Below are 13,476 nucleotides of genomic sequence, written 5' to 3'. Positions count from 1 at the left end.
CGGGCAAAAAAAAAATGAGAGAAAAACAGCATCGCTGGCAAACGTTTTGCCAAACGAACGGGCAGGCAAACGGTGTGAAGTAAGGACGATATGCAGGCAGCAGCTGTATGCAAAAGGATAGAGGACCAGGATTTGGACATGGACATGAAAGCTGGCGCTAATTAAAATCCCGCCTCGGTATGCTCTGGGGTTGCCATGACAGATAAGCAGCTGCTGCAGTTGCTACGGGCCAAAGCCAGCATGGCTAGCATGCTGAAGGTGTTAGATAAGTAGGAGAAATGGTGGCAAGAGGGAGGGAAGACATTGCGAAAAGAAGGTGGGGAAGAAGGTGCAGTTGCTGGCAATGAGCTACTGCAAGTGACAGTTTACTGGCAAGTGGGCCAGGCCGGCCTGGGCAAAACACAATACATACATACACACACACACACACACACAGCACAAAGCAAAGACGAAAGACAAGCGACCCGCATTCCTGGCATTTTGACTTTAAGTTGCTTTAGACCAAGTTTTAGAGGTGTGTGTGTGTGTGTGTTAGCGCGAGGGCGGTGAGATGTGGAAAAGGTGGTTAGTATAAATGGGTTTACACATTTCCGCGGGCTGCTTAGTTATTGGGTTAATATAACAAAACACAAAAAGTAACAACAAGAACAGCAAAAACTGGCAGCCTTCATTTCACCTAGTTTCTCTGTTCATGGCTGTTGGGGCGTATGCGCAATATTTGTATGTGGATTAACAAGCAGCAGCAGCAACAACAACAGCAACAGCATGCTAAACTGTAAGACATTGCCAAGTAAACATAAAATACACACAAGTGACAGTTGCATATACATACTACAGAAATATATACCTACCTATGTACATACATATATGTACATATATATGTATATTATATGTATGAAAAAGCAGGGCATTTCCTTCTTAGGTTTTTCTTTCTACTTCTACTTGTTTTGCTAAGAGTAAGTGAGCTGAACAAAGGTAACCAAGCTGTGTGTGTGTGTGTGTGTGTGTGTGTGTGTGTGTGTGTGTGTGTGTGTGGGCATTGCATAGTTACCTTTGATAAACTTAGTTTTTTTTCTACATAATTTGATTCATGTGATTTATGTAGGATTTCCTGGCTACTGCTTGATATGTGTATACATAGATATCTCTATCTATCACACACAGAGAAAAAAAAGATTTAATTTTCTTTGATAGAAATATTTACTCTCACACAATTTGTATGTTATGCAGTAGATACTCGAAAGAGAAAATGTGAATTTCTATGCAAGCTGGTCATTAGATTCGCTTAAATAAATCTACTTGGTTGCACTTTGAGGTTTCTGCTTGTGTTTGTGCGACAAAGTTTTTGCGCCACAGAAGGACTTGGCAGTCAGTCACCTTTGAAAAACCCCAAAACTGCACTTTGATCAGCTGTAAGCTGTGTGAGTAAAGCCCTCTCAAGCTCTCTGCCAACTCATGTGGCATGTATCAACTAATTGATTTGCCTTCAGAGACTCGTGCTTCACTCGGCATTCATGGGTGTCGTTGGAATATTAACAAAAGGGGTAAATATTCTTGTTAAACATTGTTAAGATATATTTTAGGAAAGTTTCATTAATTTAAAAATGTTAACTTATTTTCTTTCAATGTCTTATTGGTGATAAAAAGTAGTGGCAGTTTCGATATGGTCAAAGAAACTGATCTCTAAATTGATTTCTATGATATAGGGTCAAATTTTAGTCATAAAAATATGGTCCAGATTCATATTTCAAAATATATGTGTATCTGACTCTTCTTGTAGAAATTTGTAGAATTTGCAGATTCCTTTAAATATTCCGATTACTTTTTGAAAATCAAGTTATTAAATATGATAATTGTTGATTTGTGCGACCTTTTTATCAGCCGACCTCGAGCCGGCAAATCATACAACTGTTAATAAATATGAATACGACATTTTTATAACTTTGTAGCGGGTATCAAATTTTTAATCATGTGCTTCCCTAATTAAGATCAAGTATAGCAAATCGTCGGATCAGACCTTATTCAAGAAAGTTTTCCTCATTTTTTATTTCTTTTCATTGAATTTTTGTCCTAACTTAATATTAATATTCATTTTGCAGATTCATTAATTTCAGTGATCAAAAGGTACTATTTCCCAAATTTTTATAAAATCTTTGATATATAATAATTTCAACAAAACCCTTTGATTTTAATTTCATTTTTGATTCTTAAAACTTGAATTACTTTTACTCTCGATTTCTATTTTTCCCCTCATGGCATAACTGAAGTGTAAAAAAAAACAATATATATAATGTTACAATAAATATAAAAGTTTAAGTTTAACTGCTGTTGTTAATTTTAAAAACAAATCATTTTTAAATTTAAAAACAAATCAGTTTAATGTGTTGGTCGCACTTGTCATTTAAAAAAAATAATAATATACGTACATACATATATGTATATGTATATGTATGTATACATATACAGTGGTGGTCAGCGGGTTAGCCCCTTTTTTTTTGTTTGATTTTAAATTTGATTTTCTCGGCTCCTAAGAAAGATAATGAAGAAATTTTTTCAGTAATTTGTTGGTTATTGTATTTAGATTATGACACGTAATTATTGTCATGCCAGCTTTCGACGTTTTTTTTACAGGTGCGTTTGAAAAAAAATAGGCCCCCCAAATGCTGGCCATTAGTTTAGCCCGGTCTTTCTAAAATCTTTAATATTATAGTTAGACATGTGTATTCTTTGAAGAAGTTGTAGATCTAGGTAATCTAAGATAAACTGCATACCAAAAATTTTCATTTTAGCCCCAGTATTTGATTTGGGGCCAATCGAAATTTCGGGTTTTTGTATGTAATTCTTGAGGAGTCTTGGTTTGACGCCGTTTTACGATACCAATTTAAACTAAAGTAATATTTTCTTATTCTAAGTATTAAACTGAATTGAATTTCCCGTCAAATGATACATGTTTCATAAAAATCCGACAAAAATTAGATTGATTTCATCGCCCATACTTTAAAAAAACTAGGTAAGCAAAATTTCCCACACATCCTCCATCTCTTTCTTTGCACGCATGTATGGGAAATTTTTTAAATTTATTTAACCTGGTTATTTTTTAAAGTATGGGCGATGAAATCAATCTAATTTTTGTCGGATTTTTATGAAACATGTATCATTTGACGGGAAATTCAATTCAGTTTAATACTTAGAATAAGAAAATATTACTTTAGTTTAAATTGGTATCGTAAAACGGCGTCAAACCAAGACTCCTCAAGAATTACATACAAAAACCCGAAATTTCGATTGGCCCCAAATCAAATACTGGGGCTAAAATGAAAATTTTTGGTATGCAGTTTATCTTAGATTACCTAGATCTACAACTTCTTCAAAGAATACACATGTCTAACTATAATATTAAAGATTTTAGAAAGACCGGGCTAAACTAATGGCCAGCATTTGGGGGGCCTATTTTTTTTCAAACGCACCTGTAAAAAAAACGTCGAAAGCTGGCATGACAATAATTACGTGTCATAATCTAAATACAATAACCAACAAATTACTGAAAAAATTTCTTCATTAACTTTCTTAGGAGCCGAGAAAATCAAATTTAAAATCAAACAAAAAAAAAGGGGCTAACCCGCTGACCACCACTGTATACCATTTTCTTTAAAAGTGTGAATTGTATTTTATTAGATTAAAGAAAAGTGTCCCATCCAAAATGCAACTGTCTCCCTTATTTGCAGTTATAGGAATTTTTCCATTGATTGACATTCTAAATCAGAAACTGCTCGAAAATCAAATTTCATTTAAATTTGGTCTATTTTTAAACAAAATAAAGTGTTTTCTCGAATTATTCGCTACGACATTTCTACGCCCATGGACGTTGGCAATACTCTTGTAAAGTTGGAAGTATGGGTGTTTGTGCGTGTTTATGGGGAATGCCACAAGCAGCTGTAATAATTTCTCTCCTACCCACGCACTACAGCGCCAATCTTCATCTTCATCATCTTGCTGCTGTTGTCAATGTTACTGTAGCCGTTGTTGTTGTCTTTTCTTGGCGCAATCAACATAGCGACAAGGCGTTTGTAAATGATTCAACACCTAAAGGGGAAAAGAGAGGGCACAGATAAGATACACTGTCGATGTGTATGTGTGTGTTGTAGTGAGGAATCCCAAAAAGGACTTGCCGACAGACATATCAATCAGTGCTGTTGCTGTTGCTGATGTTGTCGTTGTTGTTGTTGTTGCTGCTGCTGGTAGCTGCAAGAGGAGTCATTGTCAGCAATGTTTCCCTGTTCCTTGTATCGGTGTCTGGTGCGTGAGAAAAATTACGCTGCATTATTTACATGGTGCGCCGCCTGAAAGCATGCTTTAATTTATTTTAATTCATTTTTCCTCGTACTCCTCCTCCTACTCCACAGATACCATGCTCATGCTCGATGTCGTTGTCGTCGACGTTGCTGTTGTCCTTGTCGCCGTTGAGTGATATGTAAATATGCAGTTACGCGCTTACTTTGTCGTGCAATTACAGTTCTCTCCTCCATTTCTCCACAAAATTTCTTCGCCACTTCTCCCCAGAGCAAACATCAACGGAATTTTCTTTCTTGCTAATGCGAAACACATCCTGAGCTGAAATTGACATTGCCGCTCGGCTTATTAGCAGCATCAGTAGCAGCAGCAGCTACAGCAGCAACTTCAGTAGGCAGACAAGCGATACAAGAGACGCAGACAGTCAAACAGACAGACAGACAGATAGACAGAGACAGAGAGATGAGATGCGATGTTGTTGCTATACAATAATTCCCTTATGTCAGCGTCTCAGGTGAGACTTTGTCGTTCTCATGCTCATCCTCTAGTAGTCCTTACTCTTTGTCTGTTGATTGACTTCCGTTTCCTCTACTCGGCTTTGCCAATGCTTTAATCGATTTTGCACCCAAAGGACATTTTGTGTGATTGTCTGCGGTTTCTTTGGCTTTGGCTATGGCTATGGCCTTGCCCGTGCCTTTTCCATTTGTGCCTTTGATTTGTGTTTTCTCAGCAGTTTCGTTCATTTTTTCTTCCTCTCTTGTTTAAGCTTGTGTGTAAAATGTGTGTGGTTGTATGTATGTATTTATGTGCGTTTTTGCGGTTTCAGCTTCAATTAGATATGCGTATGATGTTTGGTCTGTTGCCTGAATTTATTTTGGTTTAGGACTTGCTGCCACGTTTTTATTGCCCCTCAACGAGGCGACGTGATCTGTATGCAACCAGCCACATATCAGGTAAGAGCAAATCTTATAAATTTTGAACCAACTTTCATAACTTGCCAGCAACCCAACCAACCAGCCAGCCAGGCAAACAACCCACTGAGTCACAACCGAAATAAAAATGAAGCTCAAACTAGTGCCATTGTCCTTGTTGCTTTCTCCCTTCTGTTGTCTCTTGGTTGTGGTCTTGCCTCGTTGCTCTTCTCGGTTTTTGTCACATATGACGCCGTCTCTGCTTTAGCTATTTGATTTTAGTGGTTCTGCTTAAAAGCAGCGTACTTCTCTATATGAGAAAAAGTTTTTGGCAAACAGCCGGCAATGCTCTGCTCTGGAGTAAAGAGGTGAAGTGAAGTAGTGGGTTGTAGGAATGGTGTTACGATTGTTGGAGACAAGGACATACATACATGACGGCATGTGGAATCCTCCATAGTTGCAATTTTTTGTCTCTGCTTACTGAGGTGTATAGTCTCGTCGTCGGTTTTTTTTTTGTCGGCGAGTGACATGTGAAAGGTTTTGTTGGTGTAGGGAAAAGTTTTTTGGGTCTTTACACTCTGACATTCTGATTCTGGTTAGTTTCATGTGGCAGATATTCTATTTAAAATTGCTTACACCATTCGCATTAGTTGTGGTTGAAGTTTCTTTGCTTTAAGGGAAATACTTAAACTGTATTGAATTACATATTCGACTAAATTCGTGTAAAAAAACATTTGCATTCCTAATTACATGTAAGGAAATGGGACACCCAAAATAAAGCTGCATATGTATAGCAGTAAATTTAAGTCGAAAAACGACAAATATATATTCGTTTTCTATTTGCAAAGCAATTTTTGTGTTATTTCCGACATTATTTTCGATCTTTAATTACTTTAAAAATGTCTTAATTTTCAAGGCTTAAATTAGGACTTTAAAATATGCAATGTCAATTAATTTTTGCCTTAAGCTATATTTATAAACGGTTAACTAAACTATTTAAGATTATTTACGAGATACATTTAATGACATGAAAATCGTTTTTTTTTACGCTACAAAAAAAAAAAACATTTTAACATACACTTTAAATGTAAATTATATTCACTTAACAGCTAAAATTGTTTGTTTTTTTCAGAAATTGTGTTTCAGCAGTTATCTGTTTTTCCATAGAAGTCATGAATTATTAAAATTTAATCTTCCCATAAAACCAAAAAGCCATTTGAATGTGTCTTTGCCTTAAAGTGGGGAAACGTTTTTAAAAAATTTGTTTTATTCTTTAGTTTTTGGTTTAAACATTTTCAAATTAGTATGAAAAATAAACTTAGCAAAGGTTTTTATGTGATGTGAATGCTTCTAAAACTGTAAGCTTCACATTATCTGATAAGTTGTTAAAGATTTTTAAGCGTTTTTAATATTACATCGTTAAGTAGCAAAAGTTATACCTATTAGTTCTAATCTAAATTGTTAGGGAAATGGTTATGCAGTAAACAGCGAACTAATTCTAATGCGAGTGATTTCATTTGTTTAGCTACATTTGCTAATGTACTCACTTAAAGGACTGTATTTATTTCCTTATCTAATAAACATTTACAAGAGGATATTATTTCAACAACTAGCTTGACAATAGTTCCTATGATCTAAATCGGAACAACACTTATCAGTAACCTAGATGTTCGTCAATGTTTATTCGGTCCTTAATTAATTACTTTTAATAGCTAATACATTTAGTGAGTAAAAGTACTCAAACTGTACAGTTTTAGCAGCTGTTTTCTGATTTTGTGCTCCAAAAATATGGGTTAACTAACTTTGGGCACCTTTAAGTCGATTATAATCTTCACCTTCGGGTTCTTACCTCAGATTTTCTTGGTTTCTGTTGTATTTTCTGTTTACTTTTATATATAAGTGTATATTTCTTTTTTTGTGTGAGTTTTCCTGTGTGCTGCTTTGTGGTTTTTCTTTTGGTAAAAGCTTTGCTTGAATCGATTTTTGTTTGCCCGCTTTATAGCCGCAGGCGGTTTTGTTTGTTTGTTTATTTGTTTGTTTGTTTGTGTCTCTGCTGATGTTTGCTTGTGTTTGTGCGTTTTTAAGCAAATTTACTCGCCAACTCACTTTCATGTTTAATTAAAAGATAACACACGCATACACACTCAAACACACACATGCTTATATATCTAGACATGGCATAAGGTTATATGGAAATTTTGTATGACAAAATCTTTAAAGCCAGTAAAGAAAACTTCTTCTTTTCAGACAATTTATGCAACGAAGCGAATTCTATATATGTACATCTAAGTTTGTGTGTCTGTATAGTTATCCAGCTGTTAAGCTGATGTGTTTTTACTTGATGTGCAAGCTAGTGGCAAATATTTCTCTCATACAATTCAGCAAATTTGTTTCATGATTGAAATCTCCTTTTTCTTTGGGTCCTGGCGTACGTGCAGCTTATCGTAATATAATTGAAAGCTTTAAAATTTATTGCCAACTTTTCGGCTATTTAGCATATCAAATCGTCGTAAAAAGGCACGCAAAATACACTTGAGTTTTATTTTGCATAATTATTTTTCTGTTTTTTTTTCTGTTAGCTTAAAGTGAGTATTTTTTTTATGATGCAGGCTGTCAAACACCTTCTCGGCCTACTTGAAATTGCCATCAATTAATGGCAGGCCATAAAAGTTGTATAAAGTGATTGACTGACCAGAGCCAGTCCACCTCCCCGCCATCAGCACCTCCTCCTCCTTCACCGCACATTGATGTTAAAAGTTGACTGACCGAGAAGTGGCTTCGTTTATATTGGTTTCAGTTGGCAACTTGGCGTGTTGTTGTTTTTGTTTTTTGTTTTGGTTCTTGTACTTGTTGAAATATTTAAAGCCGCTTAAGCAAAATTGTGCGGTCCGGCCAAATGCGGTGACTTGTCAGACATATAAAATCAATATCATGGAATGGGTAGCCATGGGGGGTAAGTGGGTGTAGGGTCAGATTCGTAATCTTCACATAAAACTCTCGTTAGGCTCGCATTAAATTACAAATTCCATTAAAATGATTATTAAAGCAAGTATTTGCTAATTAATTTACTTGCTACGCGACACACACAAACACACAATGGAGACGCAATTAATAAATCCGAAATGAGTAATAAGTATGCCAGCCAACAGAAACGAAGATCCCGGAGCCAATGTCCTGGACACGATTAATACCCTCTAAAGCAAAAAAGAGGGATAGGGCATAAAGTGAAAGGACATTAACGAAAAGAAAATAAGCAATTTAAAGCCAAGACAATTTAACAGAGATTACTTTTGTAATTAATTCGATTCGAAAAACAAAATAAAGTTTATCAATCTTTCGAAAAAATACATTAAAAAATACTTAACAAAGTCATAAATTCTTGCAAAGAGAAATGAATTCATGTGGATTTACCATTTGATTAGACACATACAAAAGAATTCTCTAATTGTTAGTTTCTTTTAGCATATTAATTTCTCATTGGTCACTAATTTGATGAGGTCTCTATTGACATGTGTCTAAAACATTAAAATATTATTCATTTGACATAAAAATTTAAGACTGAAAATAACTATATTCAAAAGATTTGTTTTTTTGCATTGCGCCAAATGAGAAAATTAATTTAAATTTCTTAATCTTATTTAATAACCTTTTATGATTAAAATTTAGTAATCCGATGATTCTATATACATATTATATGGTTTTTTTATTTGTTATTTGAACTTATTTTTGAACTTTGAATTCTTTTTTAGTTTTATTTACTATTTTGAATGAATTTGGTATAACGTAGTTTATTGTAATCGATTTTTTTATGCGTTCTATGTTTGATTTATATAAAGTAGATATTCAAATAAGAAAGTTTTAATCGTTTTATTTATCCAAATATACCCAATAAGTACAAAATTTAAACTCTTGTTATTTATTTTGTTAAAAACGGCTTTACTATTGGGTAACGGTTTTAAAATTTTAACTGTTCATTTATTTTATTTAATGTGTTAGTACATACATATATTCAGCAATTGAGATAACAGCTCATTGATTGTTGATATAAATAAACATTTGGTTATTTGGCAATTGCTAGAAACAGTGGTGCTGAGACTTTAACAAAAGGTATATTGAAACAAGAAAAGGTAATAAAGAGGAATCAACTAACGGGTTTTATGTCAATTGGCATCATAATAAAGACAGTTGTTAACATTTTGGTCAAGTTGTTAATTGGCTTACTACCCAATATACCTTTTGTTGGTAATGTTACCCTTTCTCACTCAATGATTAACTGTTCATGGACTGACCCTACACACTCAGTCCGCAAACAAAAACCAGAGAGCGAAACCATGGAGCGGCGTTCGTCCTTATGAATAATAAAGTAAATAATCTGTCAGCGTCGCAGCCGCCTAACAAGTAAGCAACAGCAGCACTCACATTCACCCACACACCCACACCCACACACACACATACACACACATTCAGTCACACTCACTTACAATTTGAACGACAAACGACTCAATTCGATGGGAGAAATTTGACTACGTAGTGGACACTCCCACTCTACGCTCTATATTTCACCTCGCTGTGTGTGGCATGTGGCAGAAGGCATGAGGCCAGTGCTAATAACACGAAATCGGATTTGAACGTTCGTCTGGGCGCGTGATAAAGGCAACAGCGACAATAACAACAACAACAATAACAGCAACACGCAGTTGCTGCGGTTGGTTTTTCGTTACTTGTACAATTTGTTGTTTCTGTTGGCTTCTTTTTGGACAGGGGGCACACGCTGCGTATGCGTAACGTGCGTTTTAATGAAATATTGAATTTTATTGCCTGCGTGCCTGTCAACAACTTTTGCCACAAGCCACCGGGCCACAGAGAGTCCGGTTCATCTCAGCCCAACCCACTGCCTCTGCCGTTCCCCCCACATCTCATTCAACTTCACAACTTGTCAACTGGCTCTCGCGTAGGTGGAGTAGACCTTCAGTCTCTTTTTCTCTCTTTTAATTTGTTTTCCCTTTCCATTTTAACGGCTTTTATTTGTTATGCAAAAAAAAAACTTGAAGTGTATTATTACCCTCTATATTATATATTTTTGGCGTCTTTTTTGTTTTCTTTTTTTTAGGGGGGGTTTGAGGGTTTTCCTTACTTTGCTTTCGTTGCGCCTGCCTAATAAAAGCAATTTATGAAGCCCAAAGCGCGGAAATGAATTGTTAACAAATTTTTTTTTCGATGGGCAGCATGAAAGATGCCGCTATGATATGACCATGGTGATGATGACTGGGGGTCGTTCAACAAACTTTCTCCTTCTCTTTCTCACACACACACACACATACACACACACACAAAGTATATGTGGTTGTCTCTGACTCTGTCTGTGTTTATGGTCATGACCACGCATTCTTCCCTCCAATTCGCATTCCCTACCCTCTCCGACCACCCCGTTTACGCATCGCCTTTGTGGCATTGTGAAATTTCCCCAAGCGCACATAAACCGGGCAAGAAAAATGTAAAGCTAACCAAGCAATTGCTGCGGTAGGTGGTTGCAATCTAAAGAGTATCATGAAAACCCATGTAACAAACCCCAGCGAAAAAAAGTCATTGAGGCGGCTTATAAATTCTGACAGTCGTCAAATTTTTAATTACCTATATGATAAAAGCCAAAAGTAATAAACAATTGCAGAGAACGATCCCAAATTACAGCAAACGAGTGAGTATAAAAATATTTCAAATATGTATGTATAGAATCAAGTTGATCAAGCGAATAAATTTATTCATCAATTAATGAAGAAATTAAATGTCCCATTTATAACAAAGCTAAAGAAAGAAAGATAAAAAGTTATAGCTGAAACCAAAAGCTTATATTCAATACTAATATTTTATGCATCTACTTATAAAAAATAAAATAGTTCAGGATTAATAAATCTAATTCAATAGAATTTTTGGCTTCAATTAATAAAAAAAAAATAATTTGTCTTCTTTAAAACTCATTTTCAATTTTTGAGTAAAATATACTGTAAGTCCTGTGCAAAGAAAATATATGTATGTTATACTTTTTAATTTAAAAAAATTTGTTTTAAATGGATGTAATCGTTTTTTCATCCATTATTTTCGTTTATGTTGATTTTGCTTCAGGCAGTTTTCATTCTATATTTTATTTATAAAAATTTGATATGGGCTTAAAACATAATTTGTATATTTCAAAATTAGGGAACTGAACGTTTTTCTAAGTGAGTTGATCGAAAAAAAAATTGAGTTATATTCTAATTAAGAATAAAGCTAAGTCTATTTTATTTGTACTATTATAAAGAGAAAAAACGCAGAAACAGCACATCTAATCCCAGAAAGAAGCCAGAAAAGAAGTCGAGTGACTTAAGCTTGTAAAGCGACAATTATGACAAGTTCTGTTTTGGTTTCTATATTTTATTTATGTGAGTAGAATTTAATACGAAAAATAATAAAACCATGTATTTTTGAAAATTAATTATTTAACTACTGAAAGAAAATATAAATACTTCATTCTTTTCTTTGACGTTTTCTTAACATTAAAATCAAAGTTTAAAGTTCAAACTATGAATATTAAATATTGTTAAAGTTGTTTTTGTACTTCAAACTAAAAAAAAAAAGGGCATTCATTTCTTCGGCACAAAAGAAAATTTTATAAAAATATTGGCAAAAGCAAATTGTCTGAGGCAAAAACAAAAAAACTGTTTCGTAGCAATTGTGAAATGCCAAAGCGAATCCTGTCCAAAGTGAATCGAGGCCAAAACCGAATAAACCTCAGCATGAGCCTCAGTCTGGTGCTATGCAATTGTTGGTGCTGTTTAATTGTGAGATAAAACTTACCGATAATGAGCAGCTTTATGGTCTCCATGTTTGTTTGTTTGTTGGGTCTCTCTTTTCCTCTCCCTCTCACTCTCTCTCTGTTTTTCTCTGTGCTTTTCGTTTGGTTTATTTCTCTCTGTGTGTGTTGGTTTTTCCGTTTATGTTGTTGTTCTTATTTGGCAATTTTGCAAAATAATCCTTGGCCTTGGTTATACAGTTTGATGAGAACTGGCAGCAAATTGCATTTTAATGTTTTTTAAATTTGCACATTTGATTTAACAATTAATGCAAAGGCAACATGCATTTTTAATTGTTGCCTACTTATGGGCTCACTTGAGAATTTATTTGCATATTTAACAGGTTTTCTCTCTCATTTCGATTTCATTTTTATTTTCTTGTATTTTTTTTGCATTTTTTATGCTACATATTACACACTCTCGAGATGCCAGTGCGAATTGTATGGTTTGCCACTACAATTAAATGTTTTAATTAAATTAAATGCAAGTCACATATACGTACACACACACACATATATACTCATTCATACTCCTATACACACACGCATACTTTTTGAGCTCATGCAAAATGCAACCCCAAGGCGCTTAGTTGTAGGCAATGAATATTTAAAGCAGCATTCAGACATTTCAATTTGTACTTGGTAGTGTAGTGGTCATGGCAATGGACCTTCTGATATTAGGCCTAAACAGCAAAAAGCAAAAAGTGGGCCAGAAAACAACGCCCAGACATTAAATTAACATATTTCCCAAATAATCATAATTTGTGTGTGCGGTCGGTCAGCAGAAGCTTCAGCAGCAGCAGCAGCAGTAGCAGAAATAGCAACAGAAGAAAGATGGGATCCATCTTCTGGACACTGGCAATGAAGTTTCTGTTTGGGGTTCAGGTTCGTCTACACATGTAAACTGTTGCCTAATGTCTTATTCATGTTTACGGGCTTGTAACTTATGAGGCGACCAACCAGGCAGCCAGCCATCCACTAGTAGTCAGTACGTCAGTCAGAATTTCGAAAATTGTTTGCGTGCTCTGGACTTATTAGCCCCCAACTGTATTCTCCATCTCTCTCACACTCCCATTACACGTATGCCAGCGAAAGGTGAGATGTAAACTGGTATGTTGGTAATAGAGTAACCTAAGCCAAGCCTAGACTTTGTGTTCTAGTTGAAAGAACTTGCTACTGATGGGAGGGGCTATCCTTTGGGGTGGGAGCTCAACAATTGCTACACTATTTATTTAAAGCTGTGCGGGGACAAAGCACATTTTGGTTGTATGACAATTGTCAGAATTGAAATCTCCTTAAATGTTTTATATATGTGTATATACGTAATACGTATACTCGTGGGGGATTAATTTCAAGTCAAATGACATTTCAATGCAAACAGCAAAAGCTCTTTCATATGGCTTGAGCTCAGGTTAAAGTTGAAGACTTAATTTTCTCTATTTGTGATGA

At 35.0% G+C, this 13,476-nt stretch overlaps 1 protein-coding gene across 2 annotated transcripts in view; it reads right to left on the bottom strand.

Annotated features, from left to right (window-relative positions):
• LOC6641771 (hemicentin-1) overlaps positions 1–12,134 on the bottom strand; it is a 116,712-nt gene extending 104,578 nt beyond the window's left edge. For both annotated transcript variants that reach the window (XM_023175456.2, XM_023175457.2), the window contains exon 1: positions 12,033–12,134. In XM_023175456.2, coding sequence (XP_023031224.1) covers positions 12,033–12,060 — 28 coding nt within the window. In that variant the 5' untranslated portion in view covers positions 12,061–12,134. The remainder of the gene's footprint in view (positions 1–12,032) is intronic.
• Positions 12,135–13,476: the final 1,342 nt, after the last annotated feature.

Source organism: Drosophila willistoni (assembly GCF_018902025.1).
Source record: "Drosophila willistoni isolate 14030-0811.24 chromosome 2R unlocalized genomic scaffold, UCI_dwil_1.1 Seg200, whole genome shotgun sequence".
NCBI classification, from domain to species: domain Eukaryota; kingdom Metazoa; phylum Arthropoda; class Insecta; order Diptera; family Drosophilidae; genus Drosophila; species Drosophila willistoni.
This window is presented reverse-complemented; position numbering and strand designations above follow the sequence as displayed.